Source organism: Meles meles, chromosome 9 (assembly GCF_922984935.1).
Source record: "Meles meles chromosome 9, mMelMel3.1 paternal haplotype, whole genome shotgun sequence".
NCBI classification, from domain to species: domain Eukaryota; kingdom Metazoa; phylum Chordata; class Mammalia; order Carnivora; family Mustelidae; genus Meles; species Meles meles.
In genome coordinates, this window is record NC_060074.1 from 78121685 (window position 1) to 78135171 (window position 13487).

The 13487-nt window shown below is 36.1% G+C and overlaps 1 protein-coding gene across 4 annotated transcripts in view; it reads right to left on the reverse strand.

The window, feature by feature from the left end:
• PDE1A (phosphodiesterase 1A) overlaps positions 1–13487 on the reverse strand; it is a 344943-nt gene that overhangs the window by 84227 nt on the left and 247229 nt on the right. For all 4 annotated transcript variants that reach the window (XM_046019690.1, XM_046019688.1, XM_046019689.1 and 1 more), the window contains one exon: positions 8589–8702. In XM_046019690.1, coding sequence (XP_045875646.1) covers positions 8589–8702 — 114 coding nt within the window. The remainder of the gene's footprint in view (positions 1–8588; positions 8703–13487) is intronic.

Sequence of the window (13487 nt, forward strand, 5' to 3'; positions counted from 1 at the left end):
AATTCCAGGACAGAAATGGGCTGGAGACTTCATCTTCCATGTTAAGAAACCAATGACTAGGGAAAAGGAAATCAAAGACTCTTGTCTGGAGGCTTATTCTTAGTAGAAGCAAAGCCTGGATAGGAGTTTTCAACATTCCACACAAATCCTGATCCAGGTCCCCTGCATGTCGTACTAACATAAACATGTTCATTTTTACTCCGGGGAGGACAAAATTGTTGTTGTTTAGCAAAATACTCTCCTCCATTCTCAGTTCTTTGGCATGTGATTTTAACTCTTTACTCTTTTTAACTCTTTTAACTCTTACCTGCCTCATGAGATGTTTGACCATTCCACTTAAATATCCAACTCCCCTGGACATACTGTTTGAGGGATACATATATTACCTGACTAGAATCAATGAAACAAAAAGGTTATGTTTGTTGGAGCCTCTGGGTAAGAAACCCTTTCTCATTCCTACTGGATTTGAGGGTGTGAGGTTATGAAGCTTGAAAATATATCGTCATCTTGCTACCACTCAAAGGATCCAAAGGAGGCCATTACAGAACGAATGAAACACGGAGGTCGGTCCCTTGACATTATTTTTGCCCAGAGTCACCTATGCTTATAGTCAGCACTAGCCATCCCCGTTCTTGGCAGCAAGAGTTTCTTGGAGGCGGTTTGTTTGGGCTTCTTGTCACTTGTAATTAAAATAGTCATGAGACGTGTTCATTAGTCCTTCTCTTGCGCTGGAGCACACGGGTCAGTGCCGTCATCATGTGCAGGTTTTAGTGACTGACCCCAAAGGGATTGCTCTCCACTGTCACGTTAAACCCACTGTTTCATAGCCCATGGTCTATAGTTCGGCCATAATTGTCATAGTACTCTTAACCATGCTGAACAACTGAGTTTAAAATAAATAGTAACCGGGGCCTCAGTGGCTCAGTCAGTTAAGCGTCTGCCTTCAGCTGGGGTTGTGATCCCAGTGTCGTGGGACCAAGCCCCACATCAGGTTCCCTGCTCAGCAGACAGCCTGCTTCTCCCTCTCCCTCTGTTGCTCCCCTGCTTGTGCACGTGTGCTCTCGCTGTCTTTCAGATAAATAAATAAAATCTTAAAAAAAATAAATAGTAACTAATCTTTCTGATTTTGCAGGGCTACTTATATTTTGCTTATTTGAAGGGCTTAGCTGTGCATTATTTTCTCCCTCTTTATCTATATATTCCACTTATGGAATATGTTGGCTAATATATGGAATATTGGCTATTTTTTTTTTCTAGGTAACTTCCTAAGGATAACTTTTCATCTGATCTTTCTATAAATATTATTTTTCTTTAACCCACATATCTCTTTCGCTCTTTGTCTCCAGGCTAATGGAAGCCTTCCATTCTATAAAAAGTATGAAACAAACAAGTAAATGTCCTTACTAATACATTGTTCTATTTTGGCTTTTTCCTACACTAGCAAATTCTAAAAAGATAATCTAATTTCTTCTTAAGCGGTTCTACATTAATTCTTCATATTACCATAATCTGGCCAGCTTTTCTACTGAAACTCCACTCAATGGTTCTCCCTGTGGGATTCGATTTACCATTTTCAGTAACCCAGCTCACCACTGGCTTTTGGTGCTTCCTATCTTCAGATATGCCTCCTGCTTCTGTATCTTCCTATGTCTCCTCTCTGGTAGCTACATCCCCAACTTTCAATGCTTGTCTTTCTTGTATCTGTCCTTGTCTACCCTTCCACTCCACACCTCTATCCGACATTTCATCTTGCCCCCTGACTTTGGTTAAGAGGGTTACATGGTGACCCATATTGAGATGGAACTCCAAGAGTGTTTGAAAGCTTAATGGTTAGAAGAGAGAAAAATGCACATTTGAAAAGTCAAAAAAATAACTTGCTTTTTTTCTACTGAGGCTTTATTTTACCCTCAGAAAAAGACTGCTCTTTTGTTCTAGGAAAAATATTTTGAATAGATCCATTAACTACACAAAAGTAAGGTGATGGCCCTACTCTGGCATATAGAAGACTGAGATAGCATGCCTGCAAGAGGCGAACCATCTCTGAACAGTAAGGTACATAGTTGTCCACGTTGGGAGAAGAGCACGCTGCAAATTCAGTGTCTCAATATAAATTTATACTGCATAGTCTTTGAACTTTGTTGATCCTTGAGATGAATGCACAACTTGACATTAATTTTGATGGCCTCCTTCCTTTTTCTTGGCCTTGCAGCTTGAGGTCCTGAACTCAGGGTAGGAAAATATCTTGAAAGGCCCTCCCATAGGTGATGATCAGCTGGCCTCTGGAAGATGGTCTTAGACTTTAGAGGATGCAGATAAATGCCTGGGAGGGGACCTCTATGGAAGGGGTTACATTGTGGGTTCTGAGAGCATGCATCAGGTAGGTCTTACAGCACTTAGAGCTGAGTCTAGCATCAGTTTGGGGAACTGGACGAAGGCACTGAGCTCATGCTTGGGAGTAGTTCCTTTGGCTTTCTGGATTTGAGGAAACTAGGTGACCTACAGAGGAATAATTCAACAGTCTGAAGCCAGAGAGCTGGCTGGAGAAGAAAGTGACAGCAAGGAAGGATGGATAAAATAAGTAAACACTCACTGTACATTCTCAAAAACTTTAGGTTGGGTAACATGTTGAAACAGCAAAGGAATTCCAATTATTGAAATAAAAATAAAGCATAAAAAAGTCTGAGACCCCTGTGTTACAATCCCCAAATTCACATCTCAGACACTATATTTCTGAACTCCAGTGCTCATATATCTAGCATGTTTCAGACATTTAAAAAAAAAAATTAAGTCCTTTTGTTAGAAGCCATCCATTTAAGGGGTGCCTGAGGGGCTCATTCCTTAAGTGTATGCCTTCAGCTCAGGTCATGATCCCAGGGTCCTGGGATCAAGTTCTGCATCAGGCCCCCTGCTTGTGCTCCCTCTCTCTCTGTCAAATAAATAGATAGTTTTAAAAATCTGTAAAAAAGAAAAGAAGAAGAAGAAGCCATTCATTTAAGAACGAGCATGGGGAGCTTTGCCAGGGAGTAAACTCATTAACCTTAAGGAATACCTGTCAGTCCAATCCTATCTAGTTTGGAATCTTAACTCTGTACAGTTCTTACTCCCTGTTACTCCCACTCATAATGACTTGAGTGAAGCTCTTTAGTGTTTCCTCCTGTGATCTGCCAGTGTGCTTTGGTTTTTCTCTCTAACTCAGAACCTCCTGGTTTCTTATTTGTAACAAGAACATTTGTTTTCATGCCTAGGTTTGTCTTCATAGCTCTAGAGCTAGTTCTAGACACCAGCTGCGGGCAAAACTGTACTGATTCTGCTGACCAGTGTGTATCACTGGTATGCACTTCAGGTGCTCAGTAACGATTTGTTTCATGTAAATTCCTGTGCCTGATGATTTCAAGGGGCTTAGACTCTAAGGTGTTCCAAACTTCACTCAAGTACCACCAGAATAACTTCTGAAAGTCCTGATTGACATAACCACATTCTTGCTGAAATTAAACTGTCATAAAATGAAGGACCCTTAGACTTATTAAAACACAGAAGTCAACTGAGAATGTTTTTATCAAGACGTGTATCCTATTAAGATTCCTTTCCACCAGTTTGGACTTTGCTTTCATTTCCAGGTAACTATAGCCCACCTGCCTTCATTTATTTTTTCAGGATCAAAACTACTTTCAGGAAATTATTTGATTAACTTGGGAGTATAAATTATATATTTTAATATGATATGCATCCTAGAGGTATCTGCATTTTTATTAATAAGATAAAAATAGTGGTTATTATTCAACTTTTACTCTGTCATTTAATCCTCAGATCAGCCTTATGAGGCAGGCATTGTCATTATTCTTATTTTACAGATAATAAAGCTAGGAAATAGAGAAGTTAAGTAATTTGCTTAAAGAAAGGAAGCATTGAGCGGAGGATCCAGGCTTTGAACAACACATTCTTTCTGAATCAAGTCTGTGCTCTAACTATGGTAATCCCAAGACTTGGATTGGTTCACAGTAACAAGATGAAGATATAGATTGTGTCTTAGGTAGTATTAGTAAGCATAAATATCCATCTCTGAAAGTATACTTCCCAGTCAGCTGCCTCCCTTCATGTATAGCAACTCATGAGGTGGAGGATGCTACTTTGCCTGGCAATTTCCCAATTTAAATAAGGACAATTGGACAGGTTTTTTGTTTTGTTTCATTTTTGTTTTTTGTTTTCCCTTAAGGCCACATGTTTCTGACTTACAACTGTGCAGCTTTGAAAAACAATAGCCTCTAGGGGCACTTTCAAAAGCAGGACTCATAAAATATTGGCATTTATATTTGAAAATGTGTTGTTGAAAAACCAAAAAGAGTTGTATTCATTAGGAAATTTTGCTATAATCCTTCAAAGAAGGTCAGAATTCAAATTCTGTCAGAAACTCTGTTTTTATTTTTCTCCTTAAATCATCCACATCAAGAGAGATTTTTTAAAAATTTGTTTTCTTAACTGAAACCCTGCAGTCACTAAAGCTTAGCAGGAAAAGGTGTGTGTGTGTGCGTGTGTGTGTGTGTGTGTGTGTGTGTTAAACCAATTAATACTTTTTTATCCTGCTTTATTATGTGTTGACCTTTTTTTGAAGTCCAGCCCAAATTTAAAAAAAAAAAAAAAAAAAGCCTCGCTGGAATACTCACTGAAACATTTTTTTCTAGAAAGAGAATTTTCCATTAAAAAAATCTCAAAAATCAGCAGGTTTTTAATATAAAGTTTATAAGCAACTAAAAGCTTCTCCATCTCTCTTCCTATATCATCTGTTTTACTAATATTCCCAAGGCAAACTCTAATAATTGTATATGCATCTCAACAAAAACATTCTCAGTTGACTGCTGTGTCTTACTAAGTCCACTGGAAATCATATCACATCAAGGATTATTGCTCAAAAATTTCTAGCTGGTATTTTGAAGATAAATCACAGCCTTAGGAAGATACATGAGATAATCTTAGGTCTAACAGTGGCATGATGGTAAATGTTTAACCACAGGCTTTCCAGAAAAAAACAAATCCCGATTTGTTGCATTTCCCAGTTTCCATGGTGTAAATAAATACTCCCACTGCAGCCAATTTCAAGCTACCAGTGTGGCATCACGGAAGGCAGAGTTGGAAGTGATGCAAACACAATCCACACACCACTGGGTCTGACAACCCTGACAGCACGTGAGCTTCCATCAAAACTTCCAGGAAGTCCCCAAAGTCACCAAAGTCAGATGTTACCAAAGGGATGCAGATGAGATGCTCGGTAAGGTAAGCTATGTAACCTTTTTGTCAATGTATTTCCTCATATGTATGAGGTATGTAAAGTGATAATAATAAAGTTCCTAGCTCATGGGGTTACTATGACGGTTACATGAAAAAAGTGCATTAAAATGCTTAAAAGAGTACTTGGCACATAGCAGGCTATAATAAGAGTCTTTTAGTAATAAATGTTAAGTATTGTTTTTCTAGGATCTACAATTCCAACTGTCAGAATGTTTTACACATTGTCATCTTTCGGAAGTCATTAAAAACCATCCTGAGAGGATACCAGTTATAGAGAGAAGAGCACTAAGAGAGAGAAGAATAGCCATGCCTTAGTTTCTGTCCCTAGTTTTGCCAAAGCCTACATCTGTGACCATTGTCAAACCTGTTTACTTCTAAGACCTTTGGTTCTCTCAATAGTAAAGTGAAGAAAGTAATAGTCACTCTGCCAACTGCATAGGATTGTGGGGAGACTAATATGAGCCCTTGGATGCTCCAAATGTGGGGTGGTATCATTAATCCAATTTAAAAATCAAGATGCCATGGAGGTCTGGAAGCGTTAAAATAAAATAGTGAAAAGGTGTGTGTCATTTGAGTAAAAATTGGGAATGACATAGTGTTAAGAGCTGGGATTTTTTTTTTCTTAAAGAGTATACACACACACACACACACACACACACACACACACACACACACTCCAGTTCTACCATGAAGCAGTTAAGCATTTTTTTTCTGCAAAAGGCAATTTTCTAAAAAAGCAATTTTCAAATGAAAAGGAACTATACTTAGAAATGTAACATATGTGTAAACGAGTTAGACATCATGGAGACCTAAGTTAAAAAAATATCCATAGAATCGTAATTTTCTGGGAAACCTAATAAATATAGCATGTAATAACCTACCAATTGAAAGACAAGATATACTTAGGGGAACCAGATAGGTAGCATTATGCCATCATAGGATGAATAATGTAATTATCTCCAAATAATTCTTTAAGATAATATTGCTTCCATTTTATAAATAAATACAAAAAAATAAAATGTCAGGGACAGATTAAAGAAATCTTAAACATATTACATTCACTCAATTTGTAAACAATGAAGAGCATACATGAAAATGAAGAAGCAAAGAAATTACAGGAACATCAGATTTTTTTCTATTTACACTTTGAGTCTCTGTTCGCTTAGAAGAATAATATACATTATATACATTCAGTGAAAATTAACCAGGAAAACGATTATGCATAAAGCTTATAATCTAAAAGGGTTGCTATGATTCCCCCTACCACTAATTTATGACTCTAAATCATGTTTTAACAGAAGAATTCTGTTCTGGGGACAAAGAAAAAAAAATCACCTCTGCAACATAGCCTGTACCATGCCCTTTCCTGTCTGTTATTAGTGAAAATCCTCATGGTCTCATATTAAAAAGGTCAGTACCTGATATAGGAAGATCTCCAAGTGTCCTTAGGGGAAAGAAAGCAACATGAATAACTATGTACATAGTGTGCCACCTTCCATAAAAGGAGAACAGAAAAATATGAAATAAAAATTTGTAATACACCATTGGAAGTATACATAAGACATTTATGAGTAGATTGGGATGGGATAGGGTAGAGGCAAGACTTCCATGAGGTACCTTTTTACATTATCTTGTTTTTTAATTCATGTGAATTTTTACCTGTGAAACAACAGTGTGGGGTGTGTGTGTGTGTGTGTGTGTGTGTTTAAGCCCAGGACACATGGATATGTAAGAACATCAATCTCGTATCTGGTTTAACAGTTCTCTCCTCCACCAAGTTCAGGCCTGACTCATGCGTGGATACTTACAGAAATGAAGGGGCATGATGGATGTCCCTTTCCCATCATCTGTCCCACTCACTCTGCTCTTTCTTATCGTTCAATGATGTGGTGGGTGTAACAGGAAATTATAGGAGTCAAAGGTTGTTACAAGATGGATGTGTTTGTTGTCATGTATGGGACAGATGCCCAAATCCTGGTTATTTTTCTCTTCTGGGGAGATTTTGTGTATCTTTCAGAGAACTTGCTACACCCTCTGGGGTGTTATGTGTTCTCTGATATTTGGGCTGCATCTTTATGATTTCTTCCTGGTTCATTCAACAATCACCTCATGTAGCCAGCCTCTTGTTCATCTTCTGAAGTTAGTTTTCTTTCAATACTGGTCAATCCCTTCTAAAGACTTTACTCCACTTGCCTCATAACTTTGAAAAACTTAATGCATTTTCTGTGCTAAACTCTGGAGGGACATGTCTCTTCCTCCACAGTGTCCCTTTTACCTGTGAATTCAAGGTAGTCTGAATCAGCCTGCCACCTTTATCTCTGTTGAGATGAGAATCAGGAACAAGTCTTGGTACCCTCCAAACTCCAAGAGATAGTGGTCAAATCTCTTACAAACTATCATATCATACTCCAGAGTCTTCTATTAGCGTTAGGACCCTCAGGATGCCCTCTTAAGGTTTTGAGGTAAGCGTCCTCTTAGGGAAAAAAGGAAATGACAGAACAGTTCTCTTTTAAGGCCAAGGTTTCTTAATCGCCATAGGAGTGACACATAGGGGTGGTAACTCTTTGTTGTGGGGGAATTTCCTGTGCATTGTAGGATTTGTAACAGCATCTCCAGCCTCTACCCATCACATAACAGTAACACACTCCCATCAACCAGACCAAAAATGTCTCCAAATATTGCCAAATGGCCCCTGGAAGGCAAAGCGGCTGGTCAAAGTCACAACACCAGGCTAAGAATGCTCTTTGAATAAATCCCCATTTCTTAATCTCCTATCACTCTGCTAAGTATGAAGTTAGGTGATTAAGGTCTGGCTGATGACTGAATATGCTTTGGGGACTATCCCTTAGCAAACTCTGCACAGGAGTCTGATAGGTACATCTTATGAGAATGTGTGGACATGTGACACCCATTTTCTCAGCAGGAACTCTGGAATCTTGAGATAATAGGAAAATCCTTATATTGGTGACAATAGAAATAAGCCTATGTATGTCTCTGAGTTTATAAATCTTCGCCTAAAGGCAATGAGGATGGGGAAGAGGACACTTCAGTTTGTTCATTTTGTGACTTAATTGTTTGACTATTTTTTTTATATTCACTATTTGGATTAAAATGTGTATTTTTAAAGAATGGATCGTAGTCCAGTTAAATAGCTACATGAAGAAAAACCTTTTAAAATTTAATAAGATTTTAATTTCAGTTTCATGACTAAGATATGCTAAATTCATGTTTGAGATAAATGAAGACCAAGAGGAAAAAGGGAAGAGAGGCAAAGAAGATAGAAGGGAAGACAGGCTAAAACATACCTTGTTTCATCAATGTAAACAGCTTCCAACACAGATGCTGCATATTCAATATTCTTCTTTAAGTCTACGATGTTAACATCACCTTTTTCCAGCTGCTTGACTAAGCATCTTAGTCTGTTTCATAAAAGTAGTCAAAAAAAAGAGAAATAAGAAGAGATTTATTATAATTATGTAGAAAATAGTCCAGTATTAAATACACAAATCAAGTTTAACTAGTAATGTTATCTTTCTAGACCATCAAATAGAAATATTTTCAGGAATTTTTTTTGATATAATTAAGTTCAGTTTTTGTCACCTAAACAACTCTTGAAAATTATATTCACCTCCCAGTAATATTAGGGTGGTAGACTATTATTTTAGATACCATATTTCAAGGACAGTCTTTCTGGAAATTCAAAACAAAAGAAATATTTCCGTAAAAGTACATTCCTAACACTAGAATTTATTCTATGCCTGTTCTCCTTCTTCAGATTTGGTACTCAAAATTGTTCAAAGGGTATTATTTATATCACTACAGTAGCAACTATTCACTGTATATAGCAATAAAAACAAAAAGATCTGAAAAAATACAATTACGATGAGAAAAAATATATGTATGTATGCTTAGTGTTTTTACTGAAAGGATTTTTCACCCAAGGCAAATCTATGCAATATTTTCTCTTGCTTTTGCATATACAATGTGTCCCAACTTCCTGAGGAATTTTAAAGCATAGGGATCAACGAAGCCATGACTGGATTTCTGACTCACAGAAACTGTGAGATAATTAATGTTACTGTTTGAAGACATTAAATTTGAGGATTAATTTTTTATGTAGTAACAGATAGCTCTTGTAGTGGGATAATATGAATATAAATACTTCTATAAGTTCCTAACATTTTCGGAAACTTCCGTGCATTAATTATAAACCAAGTGTTTCTGAAGATATTATACTATACTATACTATAGTAGGCAGAAAAGGAATACATATTCTTTACTCTGTACAAAATATAGATAAACAATGTGAGGGCCATTTATCCATTTTCCTAAGTCAGCAGATAGAATTTAATTCCACTCCTGAGCAAAGGTATTTTAGAGAGAATGGAGAACATCTACTTTCAGGCACCATCTTAGAGATAGTGCAGCAGATTTTCTGAAAATTTATTTTGGATGATTCTTAATACCAAGGCTAAGAGTATAAAGATAAGTTAAAAATTTCAGCAAGAGTTTTGACAAGTACTTTATTTCTCCATGGGAAAAAAGCCATAACCTAGACTAAAACTTCTTATTCAGGAATCTACAAACAATTATTTTTTGCACCATACATTTTGAATGATAAAATATTAACAGATAACAATCTTGCAAAATAAAATCTATGTGTTATAAAAAAAGTCTTATTCACATAGTCAGCAAAATAAAACAAAACGAAGATAACTAAAACAGGTTGCTGAGATAGGAACAACTAACTCTGTCTGAATAGGATGATAACAGAGTAACACATAGAGTGTTCTGAGATTCTTATAATGCTTATGACCCAAGCAGATTATACTTAGTGAAATTGCCTTTTGTGTGTCAGAGCAAAAGAGTCACACAGCTCTGCAATGACTTAAACATATACCATTCATGTATCCTTCTTGTGAAAATTACTTGGTACAGTGTGGTTGTATTTGGTGGTTGTATAATGTACTTTTAAAAGCACTAAATACTTCAGATGGTTGGCTTCTCTTCTTCTGAATAAATAAACTCTTTTTATTTGAGTTAGTAATTTCTTCCACTAAAAACCCTACATTTTCCAGGCTCTTTTGAATCTAGGTAGAGTCATTCAACTGCTTTCTGGTCAAGGAGAGTAATAGGAGGTTGTTGAGTAAGACTTTCAGAACAATGATTTTGAAGAGGGTAACTCAGCTGGAAGGGATTCTCTCTTATCCTTGCTAGTTCCTTGCTGCCCAAATGTAGTGGAATTGTCCAGAAGCCTTTTAAGATCATGAGTCATTCTGCCAATAGGAAGTTAACCATTAAGAATGGCAGAGAAGGAAGATTCCAGTGACCTGAGTCCCATAATGTCAATCTACCTAAATGAAGTCACCCACCTCTGAAGTTTTTCATATGAGAAAACAAAACAAACAAACAAAAAAGTTGTATTTAAGTTACTATTCTTTTGAGACTATTATGTCAGTCCTAACTGATAAGTCAAATAGGAAATGACTCAAAATAAAGAACTCAAGAATGGCAAAATCATCATAGAAAATGAAAAGGGGGTGTCCCTGAGGATCTAACCACAGATGTACTTCCTAAATGATGGAGTATCATCCCATCAGCAGATCAGATCTGATGAAATCTGTGACAAGGAACATGCTGTTTCAAAGAGACATCTTTATGTGGTTTAAAAACAACAAAGGTTATGAATTTTTATATTTTACTAGGGGTATAAACCTATAATCTGGCACAAGAAATTGCTCTGAAAAAATACTCCAAAAAGGTTTTATCACCTCATCAGAAAATCGAGTCAGATAAGGTTATAACTATAAAATCATAACCACCCCTATATCCTATATACACACAAACATACTCCAAAACTCATTATGCCAACCCAAAAAGACTAGAAGGAAATATAGATTTGGGGGTTATGAGGACTTCTTTCTCTTTTACCTCTTTTGCCTGTATGCACCAAATTTCCTCTAGCAAGTACAAAATTCTATTTACAGAAAAGGAAAACTGTTGTGTTGTAAAGAGATTATTTATAATTAGAACAGCAGGTTAATGGGATAATTTATATAATCATGATTCCAATTGTGAACTTGCTTTTGTAGTCACTTTATGCATACAACAATCCCCAACAATCTTATTTAGACTATGATCTCACTCCATTTATAGATAATACAAGGTGAAATATCTTTATGAATCATTTTCAAATGATCATAATTTCTAAATTAGTGGGTTCTAAAGTATTAAGGCTTTACTTTATGTATGTATACAAATTTTTAATTAAAAAAAACTATATTTATCTAATTCCTAAGCCATCCTATGGGCCAATTCTCAGAACTAAAAAAGAAATCACAGTCATTTGCATAAAAAACAGGTTCTCCTAATCTAGTAAAACATCTTTTTAATAATGATTTATTTTGAGGGTGGGAGGGACAGGGGAAGAAGGAGAGAATCTTAAGCAGGCTCCATGCCCAGCATGGAAACTGATGTGGAGATCAATCTCATGACCATGAGATCATGACCTGAACTGAAATCAAGAGTTGGTCACTCAACTGACTCAGCCACTAAGGCGCCCTGTGATTTGGTTTCTTTCATCAGAGTAGGGAAGCATAGTGAAAAACAGTGTTCTTAACGCAAGGTCTAGGTATGTTCTTCTTGTCCCCGAAGCTTAGGTTAAGTAGATGTGTTAGCTGTTCTAATCTGTGCAGGTTCCACAGATTGCTGTGTTGGAGAGTCCACTGGGCACTCTGCTGGGTAGCAGAACAATTTAACAGCTGTTGTACCAAATAACATAGACCATCTATTTATAAGCAGATGATGGTGCCAAAAAAGTCTTAAAAATCCAAGTCAGTTAAATAAATATTTAGCATTTATTACTATCCATGGGGCTGTAAGAGATATATATATAGAGATATAGATATATATTTATGAATATGAAGACATGTAAGAATATATGTGAATGCAATATGTAAGGATACACACACATACACACACACATAAAATGCATGGGCACCTGTGTGTACACCACAGTACCTGTCTTCAAGGTATTTGCAATCTCTGGGGATGGCCTGACATACACACATAATATGGTCAAATGTTGAAATGCATATATTCCTCATTACTTTTTTCACACAACCCTAATTTCCAAGAAAACTCATTTAGTCATTGTTCCTCAAACATTCTCTCATCATCCTAGGTTGAAGTTCTTATCTCTCACTGAAATATCTATCTCCATGTCCCATCTTTAACTGTCTGAATCATGTTTAATAACTAGGCATATTTGGGCTGCTGCCTATATCATGAGCTCTTTCAAGATTACCATCCTTTGTGTTCTCTCCCAATGTAGAAAAAAAACCATACTTCATTTACTCCTCACTAACAAAACTGAAATTTCTCTGGCTTCCTTATAATTTCAATTTTGGGAATGTGATGTTTTCCCAATCAGTTTTTTATCCAATCAAAAAATTATGAGGTATGCAAAGAAGCAAGAAAATTGATCCATAATGAGGACAAAAATCATCCAGCCAAACTTGACCCAAATACGGCAAAGATGATAGAAAGCAAGGATGTTAAAATTCATTATTAAAACACAATAATATATATAACATTATGCCAATAAATTCAACAACTCATAGAATGAGAAATTTCCTTAAAAGACAAAAGCTACCCAATTTCAGAAAGAAAGGGGTAAACTAAATTTGAAGTTAAGAATGTTAAAATAAAGAAAGCTTCAGGCTCAGATGACCTCATTGGTGAATTATGTCAAAAATTTAAGAGAGTAATAGCACATATTCTCTGCAAACTTTTCCAGAAAAATCCTATGTCCTAATCCTAATCCAATGTCATTCTGAGAGGTCAAAATTACTCAAACCAGATGAAAACATTAGAAGAAGAAGAAGGAAGAAGAGGAGGAGGAAGAGAAGCAACATATCAATAAATATGTTTCATGAACTTAAATGTAAATAATCCTGAATATTTTAGGAAATCAAACCCACCAATATATAAAAGAATAGTGTATCATATAAGAGATTTATCACAGGAATGCAAGGATGTAATAAAATTTAAAAGTTAATCAATATAACATTATATTAAGATACTAAATAAGAAAAGCCATATGATCATCTCACTAAATACTCAAAAAGCATTTAATAAAACCCAACATCAATTGCTCATGAAACTCTTAGCACATTAGAAGCAGAGAGGAGCTTCCTCACTTG